The sequence below is a fragment of the Synchiropus splendidus genome, chromosome 12, assembly GCF_027744825.2.
Source record: "Synchiropus splendidus isolate RoL2022-P1 chromosome 12, RoL_Sspl_1.0, whole genome shotgun sequence".
Lineage (NCBI taxonomy): Eukaryota > Metazoa > Chordata > Actinopteri > Syngnathiformes > Callionymidae > Synchiropus > Synchiropus splendidus.
In genome coordinates this window covers 19,151,016-19,176,530 of record NC_071345.1, presented here as the reverse complement: position 1 = coordinate 19,176,530, position 25,515 = coordinate 19,151,016, and the positions used below count along the sequence as shown (strand labels likewise).

The 25,515-nt window shown below is 40.0% G+C and overlaps 1 protein-coding gene across 5 annotated transcripts in view; it reads right to left on the bottom strand.

Annotated features, from left to right (window-relative positions):
• LOC128767966 (intermembrane lipid transfer protein VPS13B-like) overlaps nucleotides 1-25,515 on the bottom strand; it is a 252,311-nt gene that overhangs the window by 147,394 nt on the left and 79,402 nt on the right. For all 5 annotated transcript variants that reach the window (XM_053880402.1, XM_053880401.1, XM_053880404.1 and 2 more), the window contains 3 exons: nucleotides 15,716-15,825; nucleotides 14,066-14,198; nucleotides 8,087-8,220 (listed from right to left, as the gene is read on the bottom strand). In XM_053880402.1, the coding sequence (XP_053736377.1) occupies nucleotides 8,087-8,220; nucleotides 14,066-14,198; nucleotides 15,716-15,825 (377 nt within the window). The remainder of the gene's footprint in view (nucleotides 1-8,086; nucleotides 8,221-14,065; nucleotides 14,199-15,715; nucleotides 15,826-25,515) is intronic.

Below are 25,515 nucleotides of genomic sequence, written 5' to 3'. Positions count from 1 at the left end.
CCTGATACCTCTCCAAATGTAATCTTCCTGTGACTGTACCAGACGGGACGCTGTGTTTCCCAAGAGGTCGCTGGATGAACAGAAGGTCCACAGAGCACCAACCCCACACACACGAAGAAAAAAAATGCTAAATAAGTAACACATTGTTAATCTTGCACACATCCTACATTTCAGTTCTGCCATTCCTTTTGGAATGGATAGTGTGATTGCATAAATAATGTCTCTGTGTAAATCCAGATGATTAATATGTGTATCTAAAGAGGACAGTGTGCAGATGTGCACTGTGAACTGCTGGTGTATACATAATTAGTTTGTTGCATCTCAGAATGTGTTTTTTCCCCTCTGTGGATTCAAGTAGAAATAAATACATTGAAATGCTATGTCTCAGGACAACAGATAGGCAGTACAAGCAGCCTGGCACAGAAGCCCAGCCAGGCAGCCAGCCACCCCTGTGGCCCTGCATTCCTCAATTCTAACACTGCTTACAGAAGCTGACAAGCACTGGAGGTCTCCCTGGCTGAGGTGGAAATCTGCAAAAATAAACGATTTAGGTGACATGAAGGCTTTGTTTGTTTCTGCTGGCCCAGCTGTTTTCGTTAGTGCAGTGGGTTAATTGCAACTTTGATCGCTGGGTTTATTGATCCAACGGCGGACTTAGGAGTGTGCCTGGCCTGTCTTGGCCGAGCCTCACCCCCCAGCTAAAACAATCACCCTTCTCCTACCCGGTATGTTGAGCCACTGCAGATGGGCTCCTCAGGGTGGCCTTGGCCAAACCAGAGCTGAGAAGGTAATGAAAGGGATGGACAGGCAAAGCTCAGACAGGGCCCAGTGCCCCCTTCATGAGAAGGAAACAAAAAAGAATGATCTATCTCTGGTCAGAAAGAGAATACATTTGTTCAATTCAGTCAAGGTGATGGGGCAAAAAAAGAAAAACCATGACAAATCCACAGCCTTGAGCAAAATGATTACAAAGAGATTACAAGAATTCAAGTATATTGGAGCTGCTTAACGATTGAAGATGAAACAGTTGGTGACCAAAAACCCAAATGTGCAATCAGGTAGGTATTTAATTCTAAATGAGCCAGTCACAGCTTGTGTTCATTAGAAACACAAAAAGCACATCCACAACAGCCACATCACAGGCATTAATGATGTGCCTTCTGAGGCACTTTAAACTCACAAGTGGAAAAGGCACTTCCCCCACCTCCCCCACCTTTACCCCCCCCTTATTCCTAAATGTACCTTTTTCAACCTTATTCCTATTTATCTACTTGTCTTTCTCTAAAATATTCTATTTATTAATGCATAGCAGCTGCAGGGAGCAGTGTTACCTCATTTTTCCATGGCAACCAGCTTTCTGTTTTAGCATATCCCATTTCAGTTTTGGTAGCAACGTTCTGCTCGCCAACGCTGGACACTTTCACGTGTGAAATAGATGGAATAATTAAATTCCAGGAATAGAATAACCAAACTGATCACTGACAGTTAGAATCAGTGACAACATGGGCGACCCTGAACAGAGCAAGGAAGATGACAAACAACACAATAGCAGCAGTTACTTTAAGTGACCGAGACTCAGTGAGAAGAAAAATGCAGAACACTAAGTGGACAGTGAAAGAAAAACAATAATTAACAACTAATATGATCCCTAAACATGAAATCAGACAGAACACATAGACACACATAGATCACTTCAAGGTGTAGCCATTCTGTCTATTGCAACAGTTTCACAACCACTTGTGTTGTGATGTAAAGTGACTGAGATCTATGCACACCTGCACACTTATGGGTCTTTGGTGAAATTAAAAACTATTTAGAGTGAGATCAGTTTGGACCGGCTAAAAGGAAATGTGCTCTGGTATTTCATCAAATCACATTTCCTGAACAGCCCAGGTGAGAGCACCATTTGTACACTTGACTAGATCATTCATCTATTCAATTACAATTTTTATGCAACAGATTAACTTTACTGGTGAACTACAAAAGCTATAGTACACATATTCTCACTCTTTAAGTGTCAAATACCAACTATTTTCAAGCCTCCCAGATTGATGCAAAACTTAGTCATATGGGTTGCATGTTGACACATTAGGCTTTAAATTGAGGCACATGTTTTGCCTTCACCAGCATTTCCTGACGCCATGGACAGTGCGCTCCGTAAAAGAAAGAGGGTAGTTCGGGTTAAACCTAGGGCTGCATCAATCGAGCGGCTGGCTGATTTATCGGCACTGACATGGGCTTTTATAACATCATCTTGAATCAGCCAAATACATGACTAATTTAATTGTTTTTAGTACTTTATTTTTTTCATAAAGATGCTATTTATAGTCATATATTAAGAGTAATGTCATTAACAATGTAGAAATGACAGGCATTTCTCCAGAAAATCACACTACTAATGCTGTAGACCCATCTGACCTGCAACAGCAACAGGCAACGAGACAGCCGGCCACGATAGCAGTCTTTCACCAATACTTCTCCGTCACGAAAAATGACAAGGAATTACTGTGCCAAATTCAAGCGCTTCCAGGAAGATAATGAATGAAAGTTAACCGGAGCAATCCTCAGGTGAAACCGGTGAAACCATTGCTAATGGAGTTTTTTGTTTTGGAGCAGCAGCCGAGTTCTGTTGTCGAAGACCGGAGCTTTCAGCAGCAGCCACTCACTGGACATGTAGTCGATGTGTATACACTGTAAATATGTTCAGATGTTTCTTATATTCTGTTCCATCCTGCTGTGATCTTAGCGCTCAGTGTATATTAGAATGTTTTGATTTTATTATTTTATTTGGTATGTTTTTTTGTTCCCCAATTCCCCCCGGATACATAAAGTAATTCTGATTTTGATTCTGAAAAGAGGAGCGGTCTGTCAGGTTATAAAGCAACATTCTGGTATTTAACAAGTGATGAGCGAACATTGTGAGTTTGATCATGAACAAGGCGAATTTATTTTATATGAAACACATTGTGCTTGTGTCACTGTTTATTTTGCTTTAAAAGTTGCAATGATTTTTATAGTGCTCTTCAACAAGATTGTTATTTAGTTCACTTTTGTGTGTAATCAAATTGTGGAAAGAAAAGAAGCCAAAATCTGGATCTGCATGTTGAAACTTGAAAAAATGGTATGAGGGTGTAATGTGGCTCAGACTGGATCTCCATTTAAAGGTTTGGTTCCAGATATTTTCCATCACAGCAAGGGATTTGAACAGAACTTTTTGATATTTTTTCCTTTATCTCAGTCTTTTCCTGTTAAGTCCGGCATCAAACTGTTTGATTTTAAATTACTTAAAAATTGTAAAAAAAAAACCAGAACAGAACCAAAACTAAAATAACCGCCATACTTTCCGGACTATGAGCACCATTTTTTCCACAGTTGCGGAATCCTACAGTTTAAACAATGTTACGGCTCACACATAGATTTTCACAGATTTTAGTAGAGGGATGCTCACTGAGCCCTCTGTTATTTGCGTTGTGCAAGAATGTCATTCCTACACATTTGGGGAAAATTGAGTGCCACATATCGTTGCTTACCAACATTATTTAGTTCAAATTACAAATTGAAGAATCTGTCTGGTGCCATTGGTTCTTATTGAAAGCCCCTGCAATCTGTCTGGATACAGAGTAAACTAGTAGAGGAGTGAATTGCCCCTGGGCAAAAGAGTTGACTCAACGTTTCTGAGTGATCTACCACTAAAGCTAACTGAACAAATAAAATATCTGAGAACCACTGTGAGTAAACAGACTGATTTTGTATGATTTGGATTATGTAAAAATGATCAATCAACCGTAAAAATGAATACTCACGAATACTCCCAATGACTCACAGTGACAAGGCCACTTTTTTGACTCTTTCATAGCACCATGTACTGAAGACCTCAGGGCCTCATGAGAGAGTGACCAAGGTGCAGCTTTAAAACCATTGGCCTGGCCATGTCTGGGTAACATTTTCAGCTATATGAATGTGCAGTCAATACACTCTCAATCAATCACTCGCTGTCAATCACTCACAAAAAGCAACAAATGACAAACAAAACAAAATGATATATTGTCAGTTAAAAATGAAATGCCCAATTACAATATCATTATTACTTTTACTACTTTTTTACAAAAAAAAGTTTACTAAGTCTCAGTGTGTCACGTCTCCTGCAGTAGGTGCCTTTCAGTGATTGCTGCTGAGACCGTGTCTCCGCACTCCGTTGTGCTGGAGGAGCATTCTATTTTTGACTTTCGACAGAAAGCAGAACAACACAGTTTTTTTCCCCCACACCAAAAAGGATAAAAACCTATCATAAGTGTCGATTAACTTGACCTATCAAGCTAATTTAGTTTTGAGTCCACTTTTGACAACTTTGCAATTTTTTTTTCGCTTTCTTTGATAGGTCATTTACGCACCCTGAAGGGTTAAAACAGCCATCTTTTTGAATTTCCCCACCATGGGACTAAATCTGTAGCAGACACTAATTCAAAGCGGTGGCTGTTTTTTCAGGTAGAACCGTGCATCTCTCTCTGCACTCCTCTGTTACTTACTGCCGCGTAGCTTGACACGTGAACTGTCCGCATGCTGAAAACGTGACTTGCGTCTCTCCCATACGTCATGCCCAAAGGTGTAGTTGAAGAAAGCAAATGTAAATATTTCGCTTCTTGACAATGGTTAAAATAGTAATGCACGGTTACTGAGCTAAATAACTGCAATCTCATTACTGGCTTTGAAATTGTAAAGCGCTGTTAAGCGATTACTTGTTACTGAAAAAAGCAAGGTGTTACCGGCATCACTGCTAGTATGTTATTGTTCTACTCATTCAACTCACTCACTCATACTCGACATGGAGAAAATTGGCTATGCACCAACAGGAGGAACGAATACTGTTTAACCGGATATGACAGCCTTTTCTGAGCCATACAGCATAAAAGGATGACTGTTGACGCCTCTAGAGGATTTTTGCGATACCGTACTCAAAGAAGACCATTTTTGTCAAGGTTCTGCAGGTTGAAATCATATTCAACAGTTAAAGCTTTGCCCTTCGCAAACTAGCAATGGAGATTACAAAAGTCAAAGCTGATCAGAAAGTTTTCTACGTTAAGGCAGAAAGGAATTTGAAGAAAAACAGGAATGCAAATGAACATTGATGTGTCAAGAAGAAACCACACTGCTTCTTGTGTTGTTGTCAGTGGTGAAGGAGGACAAGGTACGTGTTTTGAAACCAAACACAGACACGTCATTCTCAAATTAATCTTCAATAATCAAAGTCAAGTCAGTGGTGTCAGATTCTCTTTGGACAACATGAATCAATCAAAATCATATTCTGTACCCCGTACTCCCAGAGCAACCTCCTAAGGACTCCACGTGATCAAACACTGTCTTGAAGTTGAAAACTCCCAGGAACCTCACCCAATGACTGGGATTTCATCCATGGGGCCTTGCCAAGCACAGCTTGAGTGCTCCCAATCATGAGCCCACCACCTGTGAGAGGGGTAATGAAGGTTGGGTGCCAAGTGAATGGAGGGAAAGTTGAAGGCAAAGGCCTTTGCAATCCGACCCCGGATACTGGCTCTCGGGCATGGAAAGACTGGTCCAAAGAGGGTGAAAATGATGGATGGCATGCTGATGCATGAATCCAGCAAATACAAACATGTGTGGTTTCAAATTGCTGGAAAGCTGGACTGAATGCTTGCCATGAAAGGAATGCATCGAACACAAGCGCTCATCGCAAGAGGCAACTAAAAAAATATGATTCACCAGAAGAGCCTTGACGTACTCCGTTGAAATAACATGCACCAACAGTGGTATTCAGGAACCACTAATGATAGATACTGCCCACGACGGTTGCAAGTTCAATGGATACTAATCGGCATTTACTAACTTTATTATACGAACAATTATTACCAGATTGTTACAATTCTACAGTCCTTGATGTGGCGTTGACTTCAAACTCTGACAGAGTGAATGATTAGTATCAGAAAGCACCCATTAGCACAGCAACTATCATGTGTCCCCACTCTGTTTAAATGGGTTAACGTTCATTGAGCAGCCATAGAACAATAAACGTTCTCAATTGATTTCACTCCCACTTTTTTCATTGCCTGGAATCTTCACAAAACGAGGGAAAGAGATCCAGAAATGGGCACATGTGCAGCAATAGTGTGAGCCATTAGGTATTCTGTTTACATGACATTAAAATAAATTCAGAGGTTTTAGTTCTTGGACATCCAAGCAGTTGGATGGTCAATTTGATCCGCCTCTACTCCCATGTGGACAGGTCCTAATTACTGTGCTGCGATCCTAGTTCCACAGCTGAAGAGAACAAAGGGAAGTGGAGGTTAGAGACTGGATCAAGGTAGAGCCAGTGACTAAGATGCTGAATGAGTGCTGCCGCTGTTTAAATGTGGAGATGTTCTCTCCCCCCCTCAGTTCATGTGTTAGTCCTCATTCTTGTCTTGGACACCATAAAGTTAACAGTCTTATCCAACCTGGAGAAGATTATTGGTGTTTTAGTGTGCAGCAAAATCACTGTCTCACTTAAGCAACAATAGCTCTGATGATTACGGAGTCACAGATTATGACATTAAAGTCTGTGAAAAACTCTATGATAAATTGGTGGTTCTCGACAAAACCTGTAATGCAGCTCCAACAGACCAACCAGCAGCAGTGTTATATCGATCCACAGAGTCACAGTGTTTAGGAAAAGCAAAGACATGTTCACCGTCCCCACAGATAAAACACCCATCTTTCAACACAGTATTTAGCAGGTGTAAGAGAGTTACTCTGTGAAGTTTGTTGCACCATCACAAGCTGATGTCACAAAATGTCGGGGTAACATATTGTGCCAGCTTACTTTTAGAACTACATTTCTCTGAAATGGATGAACATAGTTCTTAAACACTGACACCATCAGTTAAGGTGGCATTTCATCTTGCTAACAGTACTCTTGAAGTCAGTCAGAACCTTAGCTAACAGACCGAAAGAGAAGTGTCTTTGTGAATCCTGAAATCTTTGGCACAAAAACATGCATGAGCATCAAACAAAAATTCTTCCCAAACAGGTGTGTGCACATCCTCCGGCAACACAAGGACTCTCTTTATCATATGGCACCTCTTGCTGGCTCAGCTAACAGACACAAGATGGGAACACTTTGGCTTTGAGGAACTTGAAGTGACACACAGGAGCAGCCACACAACAGATGAACCAGCAACCAGCCGCATCAATACAAGTGCTCTCCTGTTTTAGGCTTGGTCGGCAGCCTCAGTGAGAAATCTGTTTTCAACAGACACAGGAGAAAAACTAGCTGACAAATTAAAATGGACAGTAGGGTCAAGATTCACAAACGTCTTGACAACAGCTGTTTAAAATCATTGAGTTCACTTTCAGTTGGGTTTGTGACTGAGTTATTTGTTACAAAATGTCTCCTTAAGAAAACACGGCTTGTACGACTTAAAGACGTGAAGCAAATTATGAAAGGCAATACACAGCAGAAATGACAGAAACACTCAAAATGCTAGCCTGTGTCGAACTGGGAAATGAAATTATAATAAAGAGCACATGAGAAATATTTCTTCATATTCAAAATACTTAGATTAAAAGGTATTGCATTAACAAACCAAACTTTACTGTTTATTCCCAAATACCACAAGAAGATGAAAAACATACTCTAGAAAGGTTAAGAGACGGTGCATCCCACTGTCATATCAAGTGTCTTGATAAAAACGCACCGCATAATTAAAATGATTTTACACATTCTATACAGTTTTACACACAAAAAACAAAAGTGTTTGCCAGACACAAAGCTGTCAACCAGGGGATTGAAGGGGTCATGGTCATGGAACATTAACAAGACATCCAGCCTCCATAATCATGAGCAAAAATTCAAGCTTGCAAACCCAAACAAACCAAAACACTTTCACGCAAGCTCATTTCCAACCCTGAGAGTTTAATAGAAATATGCTCATGTGTTTTTCAGGCATCCAGTACACAGATTAACAAACAAAGAGAGACCCTGAATATGTAAGTGCCACTCAGTGATTGGAAATATGAAAGCTGAAGTAAAAGAGTTGAAGAGGCACAAAACAACAAACGACACCTGTTTATTTACCTGTACAGTGAGGCGTTTGACAGCATCCCAGACGTTAGCAATGAGCTCCTTCATCCTCTCCTCTGATGTTATCAAAGACTCCTCCGGGGCACTCTCAGGCATCACTTTCATTGGTATGGAAAGAGGACGTGACTCTACGAGAAAGGGGACAAGGATTTTGAGATAAATTTCAAAATACACAAAAATGATGAGAACATTTAGTATCAATGTCTATTTAATCCTGAGGAATAAAAAGACAGAAATTGTACTTTTTAGGATGATCTTTATGTACAGTATCTTTCTGTTATGCAAACGGTCATGCAGAATACTCTACATCTGTCTACTCACAAAATAACATGAAACAACATCACTATATGTCAATGAACACTACTGCAACCTGCTGTCCAATTGACATCATTGCGATCATTACATTTCAAATGCTGTGAAAGTGTGTGGAATTATACTGATAAAATAAATCTTGGGCAACAATATTGAGGAAACAAATCAGAATACTGGTGAAAATGAGCAGCTCCGAGGCGGTTTGTGCTGCCTGAGAACTTCTTTCATTAATCTGCTGGTTTTTTTCTCCACAAAATTGTATTAAGTTTCATGGAGTCTTATAGGAACTGGGGTAATGAAAAATAATTGGTTTCTTGTTTCAGAGTTGGAGAGAACACTATGAGAACAGACACAGACATGTCTTGACTCCACAATACCTAACATTATGACTCGTCACCCGTCTTGCTCTCGCGTAGCCTGATGGCAGAAGCAGGCGCAATCTGGGGTTAAGTGTCTGGCTCAGGCACATCAGAACAAATGCAACTGCAAGCAAACTATCATTCACAATATACAACATGAGGAAAAAGAAGGAAACTAATATGGAGACAGGTCTCGCCCAGGTTATCCTTTGAGGATGTTTAAGCCATCAGGCTTCCACATTAAGTGGAATGACAAGTCTCTAAAGTCGCATTAAGACTATGTCTTTGCATTGTTCAACCTCCTCGCCCCTGTGTGGCTGTGATGATGTCACAGAAGCAGCCTCCAACGACGCCATAGTCCACAGTCCAACCTGTTGCTAACAGAAACAGTCAGGACACTGATCCCATAGTTGCTGGGGAGACGGCCCCAAATATAAAAACGTTAGGTCACTGATGGGGTTTCACGTGTCTCTCTTGGCTGAGTGACTAAACTCACAGGTACATGCTTTCGAAGTTACTGTGAAAGAAAAGAAGACATGAGGCATGAAATCATTGTGTTTGGAATATTTTCTATGGGACTGTGACTTGAACTGAATTTGTTACATACAGTACATTTACTGTTTCCTCAAATGTTTTACTATAATTTACATGAGATTAGATTATTTGCATTTTACCATATTACATATTGTGCCTACGCCAATAAGGCTATTTTACATGACTTGACTTCATAAAAAATTAAAAAGATAATAATAAAAGATTCACTCACGGCAAAAGCTCCATTTCGGACTAAAAATCCAAATCACGTGACTTGACTGGAAGCACAGTGTAATGAGCGAGCCTCGAAGTGACATTCACACCACTCAGCCCTGACATCAGACAACCCATTTTGTCACCTCAGTCGGATGGAGATTTGTTTTTGGGCAGTGGCAAAACATTCCTATCTCCAAATGAAAGTACAGAATACTGTCAATCTCTAATCACCAAGCGATGCTGCATGAGCAGGAAGAAACTTGATTACTGCGCTTGCTCCTGCGATTCGGCACCACAACGGTATTCTATGAGAGCCGTTTTGTGACCTTGCGATCTGCCAATCCTGTTCAAAAATCAACACTGCGTGTGAGATGAACTACAACTCAACCCTCTCACTACAACCTAATTTCAGCCAGCCAAGATCCACATGGTATATGTACTGTAATACCAGGATCACCTTTGAAAACAGGAAAATAATACATGAGGATAAACGCATTGACTAAAATATTCCGCCTGCCTTTGAATCCTGGATACGTTTGTGTGGGCTGATCATTGGAATAAGACATTTACATGCAGCCAGTAGATTCCTCTGTGGACTGCAATCTTGGTTCTCTGTGGGGCCTCCTATCTCATTATTCCTTCATTGCATTGTTTTCCTTCCCCAATCCAACCACCATTACCATGATAAATGATTGACTTTACCAGAAAATTTAAACTATATAAACTCCACAATGAAAATATTATTCCCTTCTGAACAGAACATAGCAGCCAATAAAAACCTGTCTGACTTCCATTAAGCTACTAGGGTTGGATTATAGTAATGTATGACTACACGGTTCTGCTTGAAATCCTCTCATCTGTTAAATATCTACAATAAATGTGAGGGTATTTTGGTTTCTCTGAGCTGTTACTCTTTCAGATATATGAATCACATGTATGTTAATCAGGCATGAACATTTCTTCCCCATGTCCAACCTCAACGTATTTTAAATGCTCTAGTCCCACAGTTAAAGTAGAGTTCAGTACAATAACAGCCTCATTTGAGATGCTGTCTGACAGTCAACAACCTTGGTATTGATTGAGACTTAAAATGCTGCAATGAACAGCCGATCCTATCAAGTCATCCACCAGCAAGAAGACTACAGTTCCCATTTCAAACAAGCAAGGCCAGATTAGAGGACGGATTTCTTCATCTTGAGTGCCAATACCTAATTTTTGGAAAGCAAGAGCAAGTCATGAGATCAGTACTCTGGTAGATGTTAGGAGAACAATGAAAGGCTCAAGACTTGGGAGGTTCTTGATGCGGAGCGTCAGGGTTGCTGCCAACAAGAACATTCATTAGGGACAAATAAAGAAAATACTTAGAGGCCAGTTTTATGTGAACCAATTTGTGGTGTAATTGTGCGGGCAGACTGGAATTGACCTCAAACTGAGAAGAAATGACTTGCCTTCAGACTTAAGCTGCAGAGGCTTTCTTCTGAGAATAATTAGAAGTAAAAAAGTTCACACACTCATAATAAATCATTAGGAACACTCAGTGAGTTACTTTGTCCTGGTCTTTGTTTTGAATTACTTGCTATATACATATCTCGGCAAAGCTTTTGCTCTGCCACAAAAAGGCCCAGATATAATTTCCTCGCATCAGGACAACCTTCTATTTGGTCCCACAGTGATAACATCATCCTTTGGCTGCTCGGCTGATTCGTTGGTTTTAGGATGCAGACTATGAGATATGCAATAGTTCTTAAAACGCTGAGAAGGGAAGAGAAAAGCTTAGATCTTGCATTACTTAATTTAATAACTTGGCCAACAATGTTCTTTTCAGAGAGACTGGTTTGGGTATCATTTGTTTCAGATCACCGTCTGGATGCCGAAATTGTTTGAATTGAAAGGGGTTCCTAACTGTGCAACAACAACTGAAAAACAATGTAACATATCAATAAATTTGTAAGTCAAACTGTGTTGTGTTTTTCTAATGAGTGCATGACAGTAAAAACACAGAAAAGGCACAAACAGATGAGAATAGTTGTGTTTGGCTGGTGGCTTGAGTATATCTAGAGGAAAAAAGAAGTTCTGTCATTCAACATTCATAAGAGAACATTTCCTTTGGTGAGATACCAGAGGAAGTGAGAAAGCCAAACTGCAGCACTGAGACATCTCTCTATCCCTCACCAAATGGCTGGGAAGTGCATAAAAAGACTCAAGGCAATTATGTGTCAATAGATTGTGTGTCGATGAAAACAAATGATTGAAGCAATGCTGTGGGTAGAACACACAGCGGAAGGACGGAGGCTTATGATTCAAAATGTTTCAGATGAAACAAAAAAAAAGTTTAGAATTTTAGGGTCAAACTTAAAATACATTAAAGCTTCTGTCAACATTAAATCTATGTAGATTCAACATGTGCAGGGACCTAAGCCAGAAAGGAAAAGGGTTCTGGAGGGGAGACTGATACTAAATTGTGAAGAGAGGATTTAGGCTGAGGAGCTATACAAACTATGATATCAGCTTGCCAGCAGCACGTACAGGGGAAATGTTCTGCAATGAAAAGGTTTAATGTGTCTCTGTACGATTGCCTACACATTAGCAGACATCTTCCACAGGCCTGCAGGAAAGTCCCTGGGATTGCTAAGAAACTGTAGCTAGGCTGAGTGGACTAACCAAAATATAACACTCACTTTACATCATACAGCTCCAAGGAATGTCTTTTAAATGCCAGTTGGAAGCTGATATACATTATCTATCTGGTTTGTATGCTCTGAAGGGAATTTTGAGTGCAGAAAGCTATGGGATCGTCCAAGGAATAAAGGTTTATTCTGTAGTATCTTCAGAATCATTGTCTTTCAGGAGTTCTAATGACAATTAAATCTAGCCACCAGAGAGGCTCAGGACTACTCAGCTTTAGTTTTTACACATTGAAGCTTTGGATGTTAACATTTTGTATGGAGGACCATCGCTAATTTGTCATCCTCTTTGCAGTGAAGTAGAAAAATCAAATCAAGTATCTTTGCTTTGCCAGAAGCATCACACTACTTGCAAACGGCATTATCCTGTTAGCTTGACGGTCCAACTCCAGCAGTGCATGGTGCTGCTCGCAACAAAGCACAAAACAACTTGGACAAAGATCAGATCGACAAAGTTGTAACTGTCGAGAATGAGTTACTGGGGCAGTCACTGGAGACTTGGGGTTTTGTTTTGGTGTGACCAAAGAATGGAAAGTGACAACAAACTGCATTGTGCACGATATATGCAAGGGGAAAAAATGCATGCATTTGTGGTTTGATGAGAAAGTAAAACGTGTATTTTACTTTAAAGATTAAATACATTTCTGTAGTCAGTTATAGATCTGTGCTGCATCAGTGACAGTTCTGACTAAGCCATCTTGGAGGTCAAATCTTATGAAACCACAACTGCACCTTCCACAAATTACATATGTCTCACTGTATATGTGAGGCTCAGCTGGCGATTTCAAGTAGACATTTATATTACCAACATTACTGGTATGTGAACCTGTCTGTCTTCATGTTTGACATGAACATTTATTCCATGCATGTGTAATGCTTTTAGTCTAACTGCTAAAGAAAGATCCCTAAAAATGGAAAATTGGCAAGAAGGAAAAAAAAAGTCAAAACCACAGCAGCCTCATCTATTCTTGGAATCCTGAACCTACACTAATACCACCAGAGAAGGGAAAGAGAGGATAGCTTGCCGAAATGAGAGGAGTCCACCCTGAAACACGGTAAGGGACAAGTCAGTGTACCCTATTACGTAACTCTGAGTAGCTCTGTTAATAAACCCTTTTAATGAAAGACAAGTTACAGCCAAACATCAAGACATTGAAGGAAAAAAACAAATTAAGCCATATTATTGAGGTTCAAACCAATAATATGAATTTCAATTTGAGGTCAAAGCAACAATAGGTAATATTTATGAATAAATATATTATTTTCACATTTTCTATGATGACAGGCTTCATATTGAACAAGTATCATGGTATGTAATTTTCTCTTAAGGAGTGCAGTGAAAATTGTAAAAGAATGACTAAACAGTTTTTTATCCACGAATCAGGATACAGACATATAGCAATGAACAATACACTGATACAATCAGCAACTCAAGGAAAATTCAAGAACGTCGATGAGTTTCGGTCAGATGAATGAGAACCAGAAAAAGCCTACACAACTCTGACTCCAGTGCTGGAATAAGAAACCTCTGCAAGTGAACTAAATGGATGATTACAATGCATGGAGCCAGCTCGAGTGTGCACCCTCGCTGGCCCTATACAGAGCAGTGTGACTTTGGGTAATGTGTGAAACAGAAGGCGAACAGAGGCTGTTGGGGAATTATGTGTGCGAGCGGTGACAGAGATGGGCTACATGAAGGTGGTGATGTGGATAAATGTAGTTGAATCACGGGTTCGACTGGAGTGCTACACAGCAAGGAAAAACCTGCTATATACAAAGTCATGATTCTGAAATTTCTGAGTGACATTCTGCATGACCACAACACAGGCATGCTGCCATGAATGACCCGGATCATTTCCCCATCTTACCTGTAACAGTCTTTGTTTTGACAGGACTGCTGGCATAGTCTGAAGCTTGATTGGATGGCTGCTGGACCAATGGAGTGCTTCCTACAGAAACCTCATCCTCTCTTCTTTTTGCCAAGGGAACTGAACCTGGAGTCTGAGGTGACATCATGCAATTAATCAAAAATACATTTAAGAGCGTAACACATGAAAAACATGTTTTTTTAAGCTGTGGCCAGGGCGGACTTTGGGACGAGTCGACATTCTGATCATTTGAAAATGCTATGAAAATGTTAAAAATAAAAGCTGAAGCGAAAGTAGAAGAGAAAAGAAAAAAGAAAAAAGAGGCCACGTAAGAGGCGTCCAAGACCAACAAGAACCGGTGACAGCTCTTTGTTGTTTTTGAGCAGTCTCCCATGCTGCTGGCAGGCCAAACACACTCACTGTCACACCCTCATGCATGCACACATACAGCATGGTTGGCAAGGACGTGGCCGAGAGACAGAAGAGTGGGAGGTTGGTTTGAAATAAGGAAACCCCATTAGCAACAGCCAGCAGAACCACTAGGCAATGATGCAGCTGTGCAAGGCCACAGGCCAACCGCATGCGGCAGCGCGAGAGAACACACACACGCACGCACACACGGACACAGGCAAGTAATCTGTTCACATAGACAAAAAACATGGATACCTTTAGTTTTAGATGTCAGTTACAAGAATAAAAATGAATCCAAAATTACATTTGCATTGAAAGATGAAGAATGAGTCTGAAGCTTCCATCACTTAAAATAGGAGTTCAACACTGCAGGTGACCAGGCATTTTGTTCACAATGTGATTAGAAATTAAAATCATTTGCATAACTTTTCTAAATAAATTTATGCAACCCTCCAAAAATTTTATATGTATATGCTGAATTCATTGTTTACCGTTAAAAACAATAAAAAGCAAGACAAAAATTGAAACAGTACAGATCTTTGTGGCCCTCCAACAATTAGTTGTGAGTTTTTCACTTTTATTTTTGTATTTATTTTTTAAATAAAACCAAACAAATAACTGAATCAATCACAAACAGACCCTTTTGGGAGGATTCAAAATGAATGTTTCACTGTAGAAAGCACGAATCCGTATTTCTGTTTTTTGTTTTCACATGAGATCTACAAGTTGGATGATAAGTTTAAGATGGTGATGCTTATTCAGATGCCTTTCATGTGTTTTGGACTTCAAGATCACAGTCATTTTTAAAGTGTTTAAACATGTCTATTCTTACAGTCCTCGATTCTTTTTGATTTTTTTTTTTTCTGAACAGCAAATTATATTTATTTATCGTACATCTGTTTTTCAAAAACAGTACACAGAATTGGTTTGAAGGTCCAAGACAGCCTACAATAAAGTAATCCACCAGTGTCACATTACTTTCTCTTTTCTCACTCTTCATCCTGCTTCATTTAGCATAGAGCACTATTCACATCTCTGTTGAGCCGCACATCCTTTGACTGAATTTCCTGCAAAAGTGAACCACCCCTGTCAGTGTGCATTCCTGTCCTTCACACAGTTATCAGCCTCCAACTCAAAAAGTTAGTTAGTAAACCAGCCAGGCCTTGAGTAGTGACCATGACAAGTGGTTGAAGGAGAATCAGACAAACTGAATGCACTTGTGCAATCCCAAAACTGTACCTGTTGCTGCTGCCTGCTGCTCCCTCTATGCGGCTGATAAAGCAGCCATGTGCAGAAGATTGGATCCACGTTGATAGCAATGCCTTTGATGCTGATCAGTAAGACGGCGCCTGAGCAAAAGATAAATAAAAAAATGAGTTATTGCCAAAAATAATCAATCATTTGTGACGTGACTGATAGGTACAGGCACAACTCATAATTCAAATATGGATGACAATTATGCTATTTTGTCATACTTCAGCTCAACCTTAATACATCTGTCGCTTGACACAGATCACTCAATTATCACTCTGGCAATTATTCAGAGATTGAAAATCTAAAATCCTCTTCATTCTCTTCTTTACTCCAAATTTCATAAATTGTGTCATACTGACTAGGTCACGAGGAGTCAAGACAGGAGACAGAACATTGAAAGTCATACAATATTTTTACACTGCAATACCAGTGTTAATATGTGCCTATCACAGTCCATATTTCACAGCATCACATCACTGACGTCATATGACAAGATCTATGTTTAACAGCCTAATCTAATTCTGTCATGACTCCGCCTCCAATATTGGCATGCCTGATGCGACCGCACCAACACACAATCTGAAGCCGTCTGAAGCTCCAGTTCAAACATGACCTCAGTGTTGACCAGAACCGCCGCAGCTCCCCACCTGCCACCGCAACCCCAGATTTGACATCCAGCCACCCAGCACATTGTTTATAACTTGTGAATCACTCATTCATGCTCGCATGCTGCCGGACTATGCAGCATATTTTCATAAAGGATTATTGCAGCATCAACAGGTTCAAGCGATCAGGACTCTCACGCTAAAAAGAGGGTTCATCGCTGATGCCTCTATCAAGCTCTTGTGCAGCAAAACAAGTCGAGTTTTGTTTTTTACTGGCACTGTTCAAAGAGGTTTCCCACTGAGCCAAAAACAACATTTTCTTTTGATAAACTTCTGCGAAACCTGAAACTTTCTCTAGGTTTTGCTTGACGCTTTAAAAAAATAATCTTCACCAACAATAAGCGGGCCCTGAGGTAATGCGTTAGGATCCTATCAATAATGATTTCCATGCCGGCAGGATTAGAGCACGGTCTCTGGCGTGCGGTGGAATGTCCCAGCATGACGACAGGAGGATGTTTCAGCTCTAGTATGACTTTCAGCAGTTTAATGGAGCTTTGAAAAAGACCCTGATCTGCTGTTTCAGGCCCCGAGGCAAAACTGGAGAGCGTGTGTCCAAGTGTGAATGTGTAAATGAGAGCGTGTTTTAACTCAAACAAAGCCCTTGCTGCCTTGCAAACAACAAGGTGCAATAAAGGAGATTTTCATTTACACCCATACATTTAGACATCAACAGTGTACACTGGTCCAACAATGAGATAGCTCCAATTTGCTTCACTTTTAATGTGTTTCCTGGCAATCACCTTTAGAGAACATTACTGTGAACAGCAATAAAATTCACTCAAGTACCTCAATGAAATGTATAATTGTGGAAAACCAGCATATGAGGCTTTGATTACTCGCATTATAGTATATTAATAAGCATTAATCTTGTGGCTGACAGCAATGCAAGATGCAAAGGACGTTATCTTGGAAAGATAAAATGACCAACAAATAAGACTTGGGAGACAGCTCTCCGATTTTTCTTTCTTTCTTTTATTTTTTTATTCACTGACTACTAACTTACAAATAGAATAAGTAAGGTTCAGTACTGTAAGCATCTAACTGTTCCTTCCTGCATTACAATACACCGATGATGTCCATCACACTCTTACTCTGGGTAATCCTTATCCCCTGCTCGTCTTTGTCTCCTGAAGTCATTCCTCCACCCTTCACCATTATTGTCCTCCGCTCCCTCTCTACAGAACAAGAACAACCAATAGGCCTTGGCTGAGGCTGTGCAGCTAAGGCCCAACTTAAGGCTGTTTCATCATGGCTTACGGCAGCATGAGAAGGACTGGACCCAAAAATGAGTATGAGCTCAAGACAGCAGATGTGGGACACAGTTCAACAGACGACATATTGAACAGCATGTTCTTGCAAAATAGCTTCAATAGTTTGAAATAAAATTCATAAAACAGCTGTAGTGGTCATAGCTAATCAAAGGTAGTCATGTATTTGAAAACATCACCAGATGAGACAGTTGCAAACAGAAAGAGTTCCTGAATGAAAACAGGGTGTACCGTTAAAAACAAACATCTGACACCACGGCAAGAGAGTGCTTGAAACTCTGAAGAAAAGATTAGAGAATCATGAGTCATCCTAATTATACAAAAGTTCAGTTCCTCAATTGTATCTGACTTTCTAAAACAATAAAAAGGCATCTTATTTGCCGTGTCATGTGTATGGCAAATGAGTACCACACTGATCACTTTATTTATCGCATTGCCTGCCCCCCATACTCTGCAAAGTTGTTGAAGAAATTGGTCAACGTTTCCATGCAGGTAATACCCCATCAGGCCAGCTTCTATAAATACTCACAGAAGTTCAGTTTGGCAGATAAATGAGGCCCATGTGTCCAATGTCAAAAGGGTGGTAAAGAAAACATTTGTGGGTGTTTCATTTCACCAATAGAATTCACTCAATGAGTCAACTCATTCATTTTAACAGTAACTAAAAGTCTGTTGAAAACAGAGTTGTTGAAAACCATGCCACTTAATAACAGTGAATGTCAAGTGACCAAAAAAAGAACAAAAGTTAAAAAAAAAAAAAAAAAACTGCTAAATTGTTTTCCCATGAAACGAGTCATCAAATCTGGGCAGGTCAATAAAATTTTCTTCAGAAATAGTCCACAATAAGTGAAGTAGTTGCTGATGTTCAAGGAGTGGTCTTTAAATTTGGCCTGTCACACTAAGAGCAGTGGCCACACTGACATACTCCAATAACACTTTGCTCGGTCTGACAGTGATGTAGAAACTAAATATGTGTTAACCTGGCTTCTGACTTTTGGACGACCAAGGCTTTTTCACTCTGTGTGTTCTGGTGTCATCTGGTGTGTTGACATTGCTGCCACCATCTTTGAAGTGTGCAGCTTCATGAAAGGGCCTGACATGCTTAGGGTGACCTCTGCGGCAGGCTAACTGTTGTTTTTGTGCGCTCCTACCGGGTGGCACATGGGTAATTACCGAAAGTGATGACAATGATAACAGACCAGTGTTTTTTAAAACATCTCAATTATTCCTGAAAAAAAAAACACTCTTTACATGATATGGAGGTGAAAATATACTACGCCATACAATAAATTCCCAGCCATGTAAGCACATGCAGGCTCACTGACTTCACCAGGGCAGAGCTGTTAATGTCAACCTGCCCATTGTCTCAGCAAATACATTTTTGTCAGCAACATTATTGACAAACTTTCCTTTTCTTCATCTTGGTCTTGTTTTATTCTTTATCTCAAAGAGACCACAATTAGTCTGAACTATAGCAGCTTTAATGAAAAACATCCATGAGTGGTCAGACAATCAATTTGACAACTGATATAAAAGCAATTACAAACGTTGGACCCAACTGACCACAATCAGCAGTAACATCTAATTTCAGGAACTTTCAAAGAATGTGATTTTTGGAAAGCATGAGCATCTTCAACCTGTACTTTTGAATGTGATCTTCAACTTCTGTTTGAGACCAAAAATACAACTATACTTTTTTTCCATTTTTGTGTCAATTTCAGTGCCATACAAAAGCCTGGTCCTCTCTTTATTGTATGTAGTAACAGCTCTCCAACCTGCATATGTAAGCCTGAACTAATGTCAAAATGTGATTATTGGGGTTACGAAACTGACAACCTCCAACACGTGAGGTCATGACCCCACCGTCAGAATTGCAGACAATAAAGAAGAAGACGTAAGCAGCCCTTAGGGGGGTCGAACAAAAGGCGGAGAGAGGACTTCTGTCCACACCACCAAATCTACTTCAGAGAATCACTTCATTGTTGGACACGAGGCAACCATGGGTCCAGCTTCTCCAGCAGGAAAAAAAATAAAATAAATAAATATAGCCCAGCTCACGTCAGCCAGATCACTCGTGACAGGTTTAGTTAATTTCGAAGCCAAGTAGCAAAGCAAAACATTACACCAGTGTGCACAGCCTACGCTCCCTTTAATTGCTTTTCCAATGAGCTCATGACTCAAAGGTGTCCTGGAGTGAGCTATGTAGTCAGACAGGTGTTCTGCTGGTGTATGTGCTGGTCTATCTGAGAGTGTGCGTCCCTGAGCATGCACGTCCGAATCCCAGGATGAAAGAAACAAAGTCGTGAGCATAACCCCAGTGTTCAAAAGTATTTTGTCAACATGAGGTTGTTTTTTTTTTGTTTCATCCATTCACACACATGAAAATCTCTACACAAAATTGAACACATCACTCTTCGCACACATTAACCTTATATGGCTGTTTGCCAGTGGTGCTGTGACCTGGGGGCAATGCCGCTGCAGGAGCCAGGGGGCTCAGGAAGGACACGGGGAGTTTTGACTGGAAACAGACATTGGCCGAAGTGCTCTCACTCCGAGGCTTACAATATATTCACTGGAAGCATTTGTTTGTCTGTATGCGTGTGGGTGTGTGTGTGCGTGTTGAGAGGGTGGGTGCGGTTCCCTGCCCCTGATTAAAAAAAAAAGTGAATATGAGACTATGTGTGTCATTCAACAAGGCCCAAGAGCAGTAGTTTGCTGCTGACAGTCAAGACCCACCTCGTAAAGGTTTTTATGGCTGAGGGTACAGAAACCGGCCAGAGAATAGCTTTGCAGTGATTCAGCTAGTCAGGGTGTCAGTGGACGACAGATGACAGGAAAGGAGAAAGCCGATAAAACAAGGAAGTTACTCATTTTCCTTGATATAGTAAGTCTGAAATGAATATGTCACATCAAGAGTGGACTAGATAAGCGCTTAAATTATTGTCTGTGGATGACACTCCAAGGCGTAACAGCGCTAGATGGTTTTAGTTGATCACGCTAGCGTGGATGAGATTTTTGCCAAACAGTCCTTTGCTTAATATGTAGAGGAGGTTTCACACACTGATAAACAATTGGCTTCGGCAGACATTGATCATCACAGTGGTTTAATCCCATATCAATGTCAGCTAAGGAAGCAGATAAAGTCATTCAGTAGATGCCTGCCTCTCCCAACGATCAGTTCTGTGTCTGATATAAAAACAGGTTTGTGGACGCCATAAAATAATGGCAGCTATAGGGAATCATCTGAGGAAGATAGCGTGTGCTAAAAGAAAAATATTTAGGAGCTTATGGCGCACTTCTACAGTTCTACGTCACAGTCACAAATCCCAGCAATAATGCTATTATTTATTATCAATAAATGGCTAGAGGTTTTTGAATGTAACCAAAAGTAACATCCAAGACATGAAATATGTAGCATATTTTCATTAATATTCATTATTATGCTGCCTGTTGTCCTGCAATCGCAATGTGCAACAGGAAAACTAATATATCCTTGTCTTCTTTACATAGGAAAATGAGTAACTTGTTATATATATATATATATATATATATATATATATATATATATATATATATATATATATATATATATATATATATATATATATAGCACTGCAGCTGAGTAGTGCATCAATAAGCAATAGCAGCAATAGCAGATATACAACGGTGACCTGCAACCCAGCTTTTCAACTTCTTCAGATTCTCAATTTAGGTCATTACATCGTGCAAACATGAGTGAGAAGAACAGAAGGACAGGCAAGGTTGATAATTCTGGTCTCCACATATCCCGGTTTGACCTAAAATCCGCCCCTGATGAAACCCAACCAGCTCTTTGCTCGTGGGACACAAGCTTTATCTCTCATTATACTCTGCGGGACAATCACTTCTCTAATAGGCCCAGAAAAATAATACATTTCTGACTCACCAATTCCAAATCACACTGAAGATGAATGTCTGAAGTTCAGACCAAATGTGACCTAGCTCTTGTCACTGAGATAGCCAGGCATCTCCATCAGAGTAGAAACAGACTTGCTGCTGATTGCATGAATTCATCATTACAATATCCGTCACGGACATGCAGCAAACTGTGTGAACTCTAAATGAGCTCCAGTCCAATGTAAAGGAAATGGCAAAGACAATTCTGAGCTCATTAAATAAACACACTTCTGCTTCTGCTGCTGCTTTCCCACCGTCAGACATGCTTATTTACCTTGAAAACTCCTTATCACTGCTATCATTCAGGAGGCTCATGGGCTTTCACTGCAGTTCAAGTTGAGTTCCCTTAGTTTGTCATGAATGGGGTGGAGGTGCGTGGGTAGGGTCCAGAGAACCATTCAATGTCCGTCATTAGTTCAAGCACATTCCAAATAATGTTATGAAGTAGAAACAAATGTTGAAATCATTCACATGTTGCAGCAGTTTTGACGAAAAGAAAACACACTGTTTATGAGATTCATTAACAGATCATTTCAATCTGACCAATATTGTATCATTTATGATGAACAATTCTAAGAATTTTCTTTTCCACATATTTACAAATGTATTAACCCACAAGCAACAAGTGTGCACACGCATGCATATTCCATACATGAAAGGAACACATCTGATCATCTGCAGAAATTGTGTTTTCGCCCTCTTATGAAAATAAGACTAATGGGAATTGGTTGAACGTGAACATGTGAGTGCCACATGGGAGACAACCAATCTGTGGGAGCCAGAATTGCGTTACGAGGATTGAACCGCTATCTCTGTGAAAGAGGCTATGTGGTCATCTGTGTCTGACCTGCCTGTTTGCAAAATGATTTAAAGCATGAGCAACATATTCCTGTGAAATGCTGATGGCACAAGAAACTTGAGTATTCATGGAGTAGTGGACTTTGTAGAGTTCTGCCGAGTGCTGATCTGATTTCGATACAGGCTTTTGAACGAATTACAGTAGAAAATAATATGGTAAAATTCTCTTTTGGGAGAAAGCAAATTCAATATAGGGGAAAAAAAGCTGTTATTAGCTCCCACCTCAAACACCAGAGGAGGTAAACTGGGGTGGCTAGAGGTGTTTCCCAGGCCCAAATATTGACACATTTAAATTAGGCCTCAGAGTTTAAGAGATTAATTTCAATGAATTAATAACAGACATGGCTTGAGCATGCAAAAGAAACTTTAAGAGAAAGAAAATATACATATCTATAAACAATCATTTTAATAACAGTCTTAAATCATCTATTATAATCCTTTAAATTTATATGCATATATTTCACATGTTCAGTGAAAACAAGCATTTGAATTGTCTTGGGACGATTGCAGAAAAACATTTTACCATATTTTCATATATGAAGGCATGGCGAGCTACAATATTGAGAAGGGAACAAAATTGTAGCGATATAGGCAAACGCAAATGCTGAAAAAGAAAGTCATGAAAAGTTCAATTTTGGGTTTGGAAAACATTATATTCCTAAAACGATGACTACATCCATCATTAAACCTGGGTGGGACAGGTTTGTGATTCATCACTCAGTTGGGAAGCGTCACAATATGCACGCATTATTATACTTCCTGGTGTGGAAAAGTGAAGAATTTTCCCCTTGGTTGTTGGCACTCCCTAATCCTGAACTGAGGTTGACACCCCTCAGAATCAGAACTTGAGGAGGGCTCACCCCACCCCTGCACACGAAGGTGACCTTGCACACCCCCAGTCAAAAAAAACACACTAGCAGTCAAAAAATTTGGACACACCTTCACATTGTTTTGTTTTTTTTCCTTCATTTTGTCTCCTTTCTACATACATGTACAGTACATATACCCAAGATATCAAATATATGAGGCAGGATATTAGATTAAATAAGATGGCCTTTATTAGTCCCACAGTATGGAAATATGTCGCAAAGAAAAAAAAAATCAATAACTCTAAATATGTTTTGGATTTTAGTACAGTTGTGCTCGTACAGTATCTAACAGTCTACACTTTATTTTACTTACAGGGCTCAATCAATATGGTTTTCATATACTGTACATACTCGGCCTTCTTACTGAGCTTCATCATACAGTAAAGTCACCTGCAGGAAAACCCTTTTCATTGTGCCAAGTAGTCATCAAAGCGAACACTTTTTTTGTTGACTACATAATTCCATATGTGTTCATTCATACTGTGATGCCTTGAGTGAAATCGTGAAAATAAAGAACAACCATTAAATGTGTGTTAAGTGGTTAAACATTCACAAAATTTAGCAATCGGGCTTTAGTGGCTTCACGGTGAGCTATTTAGCTGACATAGAACAGATAGAGGTGTGAAGTAAGAAACATGGAGAATGGTACACAGGAAGGAGGTCACTATTGTCAATTAAAATGTTGCCCTTTTAATTCAACATAAACCTGACAGCGCACGTCCATGGGCCCATCTTTCCACTTTATTTGCAGTATTGTGAAAATGGAATGCACATTTGGAAAACCTATATCAATTAAAGCTCCAAGGGGGAAAAGACCAATAAGTTGATGGCTCCACCAGCAAGTCAGACGGATACATCACACTGAGATTAGGTTTCCAAATTCCAAATGGTCCAGTCCAGTTTCCCTCATATAAAAATTCAAATCAAAGCCACACCCTTACAATATTACAAACACAAACAGATTCATGCATTAATTTCCTCCATCTACACTTCTGTCTCCTATCACTGGCATCAACAGTGTATAAACACCTCCAACTCTGAGAATTAACCAGCAAAATTTCACCCATGAGTTAGATTCACTGCACTTCATCATTGTTATCCACATTAGAATTGATCAGATTGTGTAGGTATAAAAGTCTGTCTTGGGCCTACCTCTGAATACTGACCGTCTGGCGGACAGCCAGGACCCTCACACTTGCGTGTTACACCAATGTTTTCCCACTTGCTCCAGCTTTCACTGAAGTGTTATTCAACCACATTCAGGTCTCTTTACATGTTTAGTTATGTTTAGTGTGTAAAGGACTGTGTGAAAGATGCTTGTAATAATAATAATTATTAGTAGTAGTAGTAGTAGTATTGCATTTCTGTATTCTGCAAACTTGTCCTAACTGAAATCTTTGCGGAAAAACAAAAACAAAAATGCACTGTCATTGCAGTTTATTATTGATGAGGAAAAGGCATCAGCTACGGAATGAAATGAGTGTTGTGTGCACACACTAATGACCTCAGCTGTGATGCATTAACAAACCATGGCACATACCAGTGATGAGTCAGCTTCTCTAAACACAGCTAAGTGCACCCAACACTAGCTTGGTGCAGACTGACACGACATATAGAAGGAACAAGAGATGGGAGTATGATAGAGACAAAGAACACAAGGAGGAAAAATTGACAAGAAATCATGCAGGACGCTTAAAAGGGGTAGACAGGGAGTGAAAAGTTGAGAGAGGCAGAGAAACGGGAGGATGACAAGAACAAAGGAAGAATAAAACAGATAACATCAAAGGAAAAAAAATCAATACAGCTGCAAAATGACACAGCGTATCACTACATCTTCACTCTTTAAAATATATGAAAAATATCCCCATCTAGGTTGTCTGTTCGCAGTCGACATTGACTTCTTCTTGCAACACATTCCATATGCCATGACACCACAGAAAGCGGGTGGAGCAAAGGCTAACTGCAAAACAATCCATCTGCCTTGCCGGTCCTCTGGTTGATGAAAGAAGAGATGACATATTTGGCTGTGGCTTCCATGGCAATCAAAGAAAGACCAAAAGGTCTGTCTGAAAGGAAATCTTAAACTTGATGAAAATGTTTTCTGTCTAGACCGACGGTGCAATAGTGCAAGTGTTAGATCAGGATCTTTAGATTTAAGGGACCGACTCACACAGAGAGACAAAGTAACC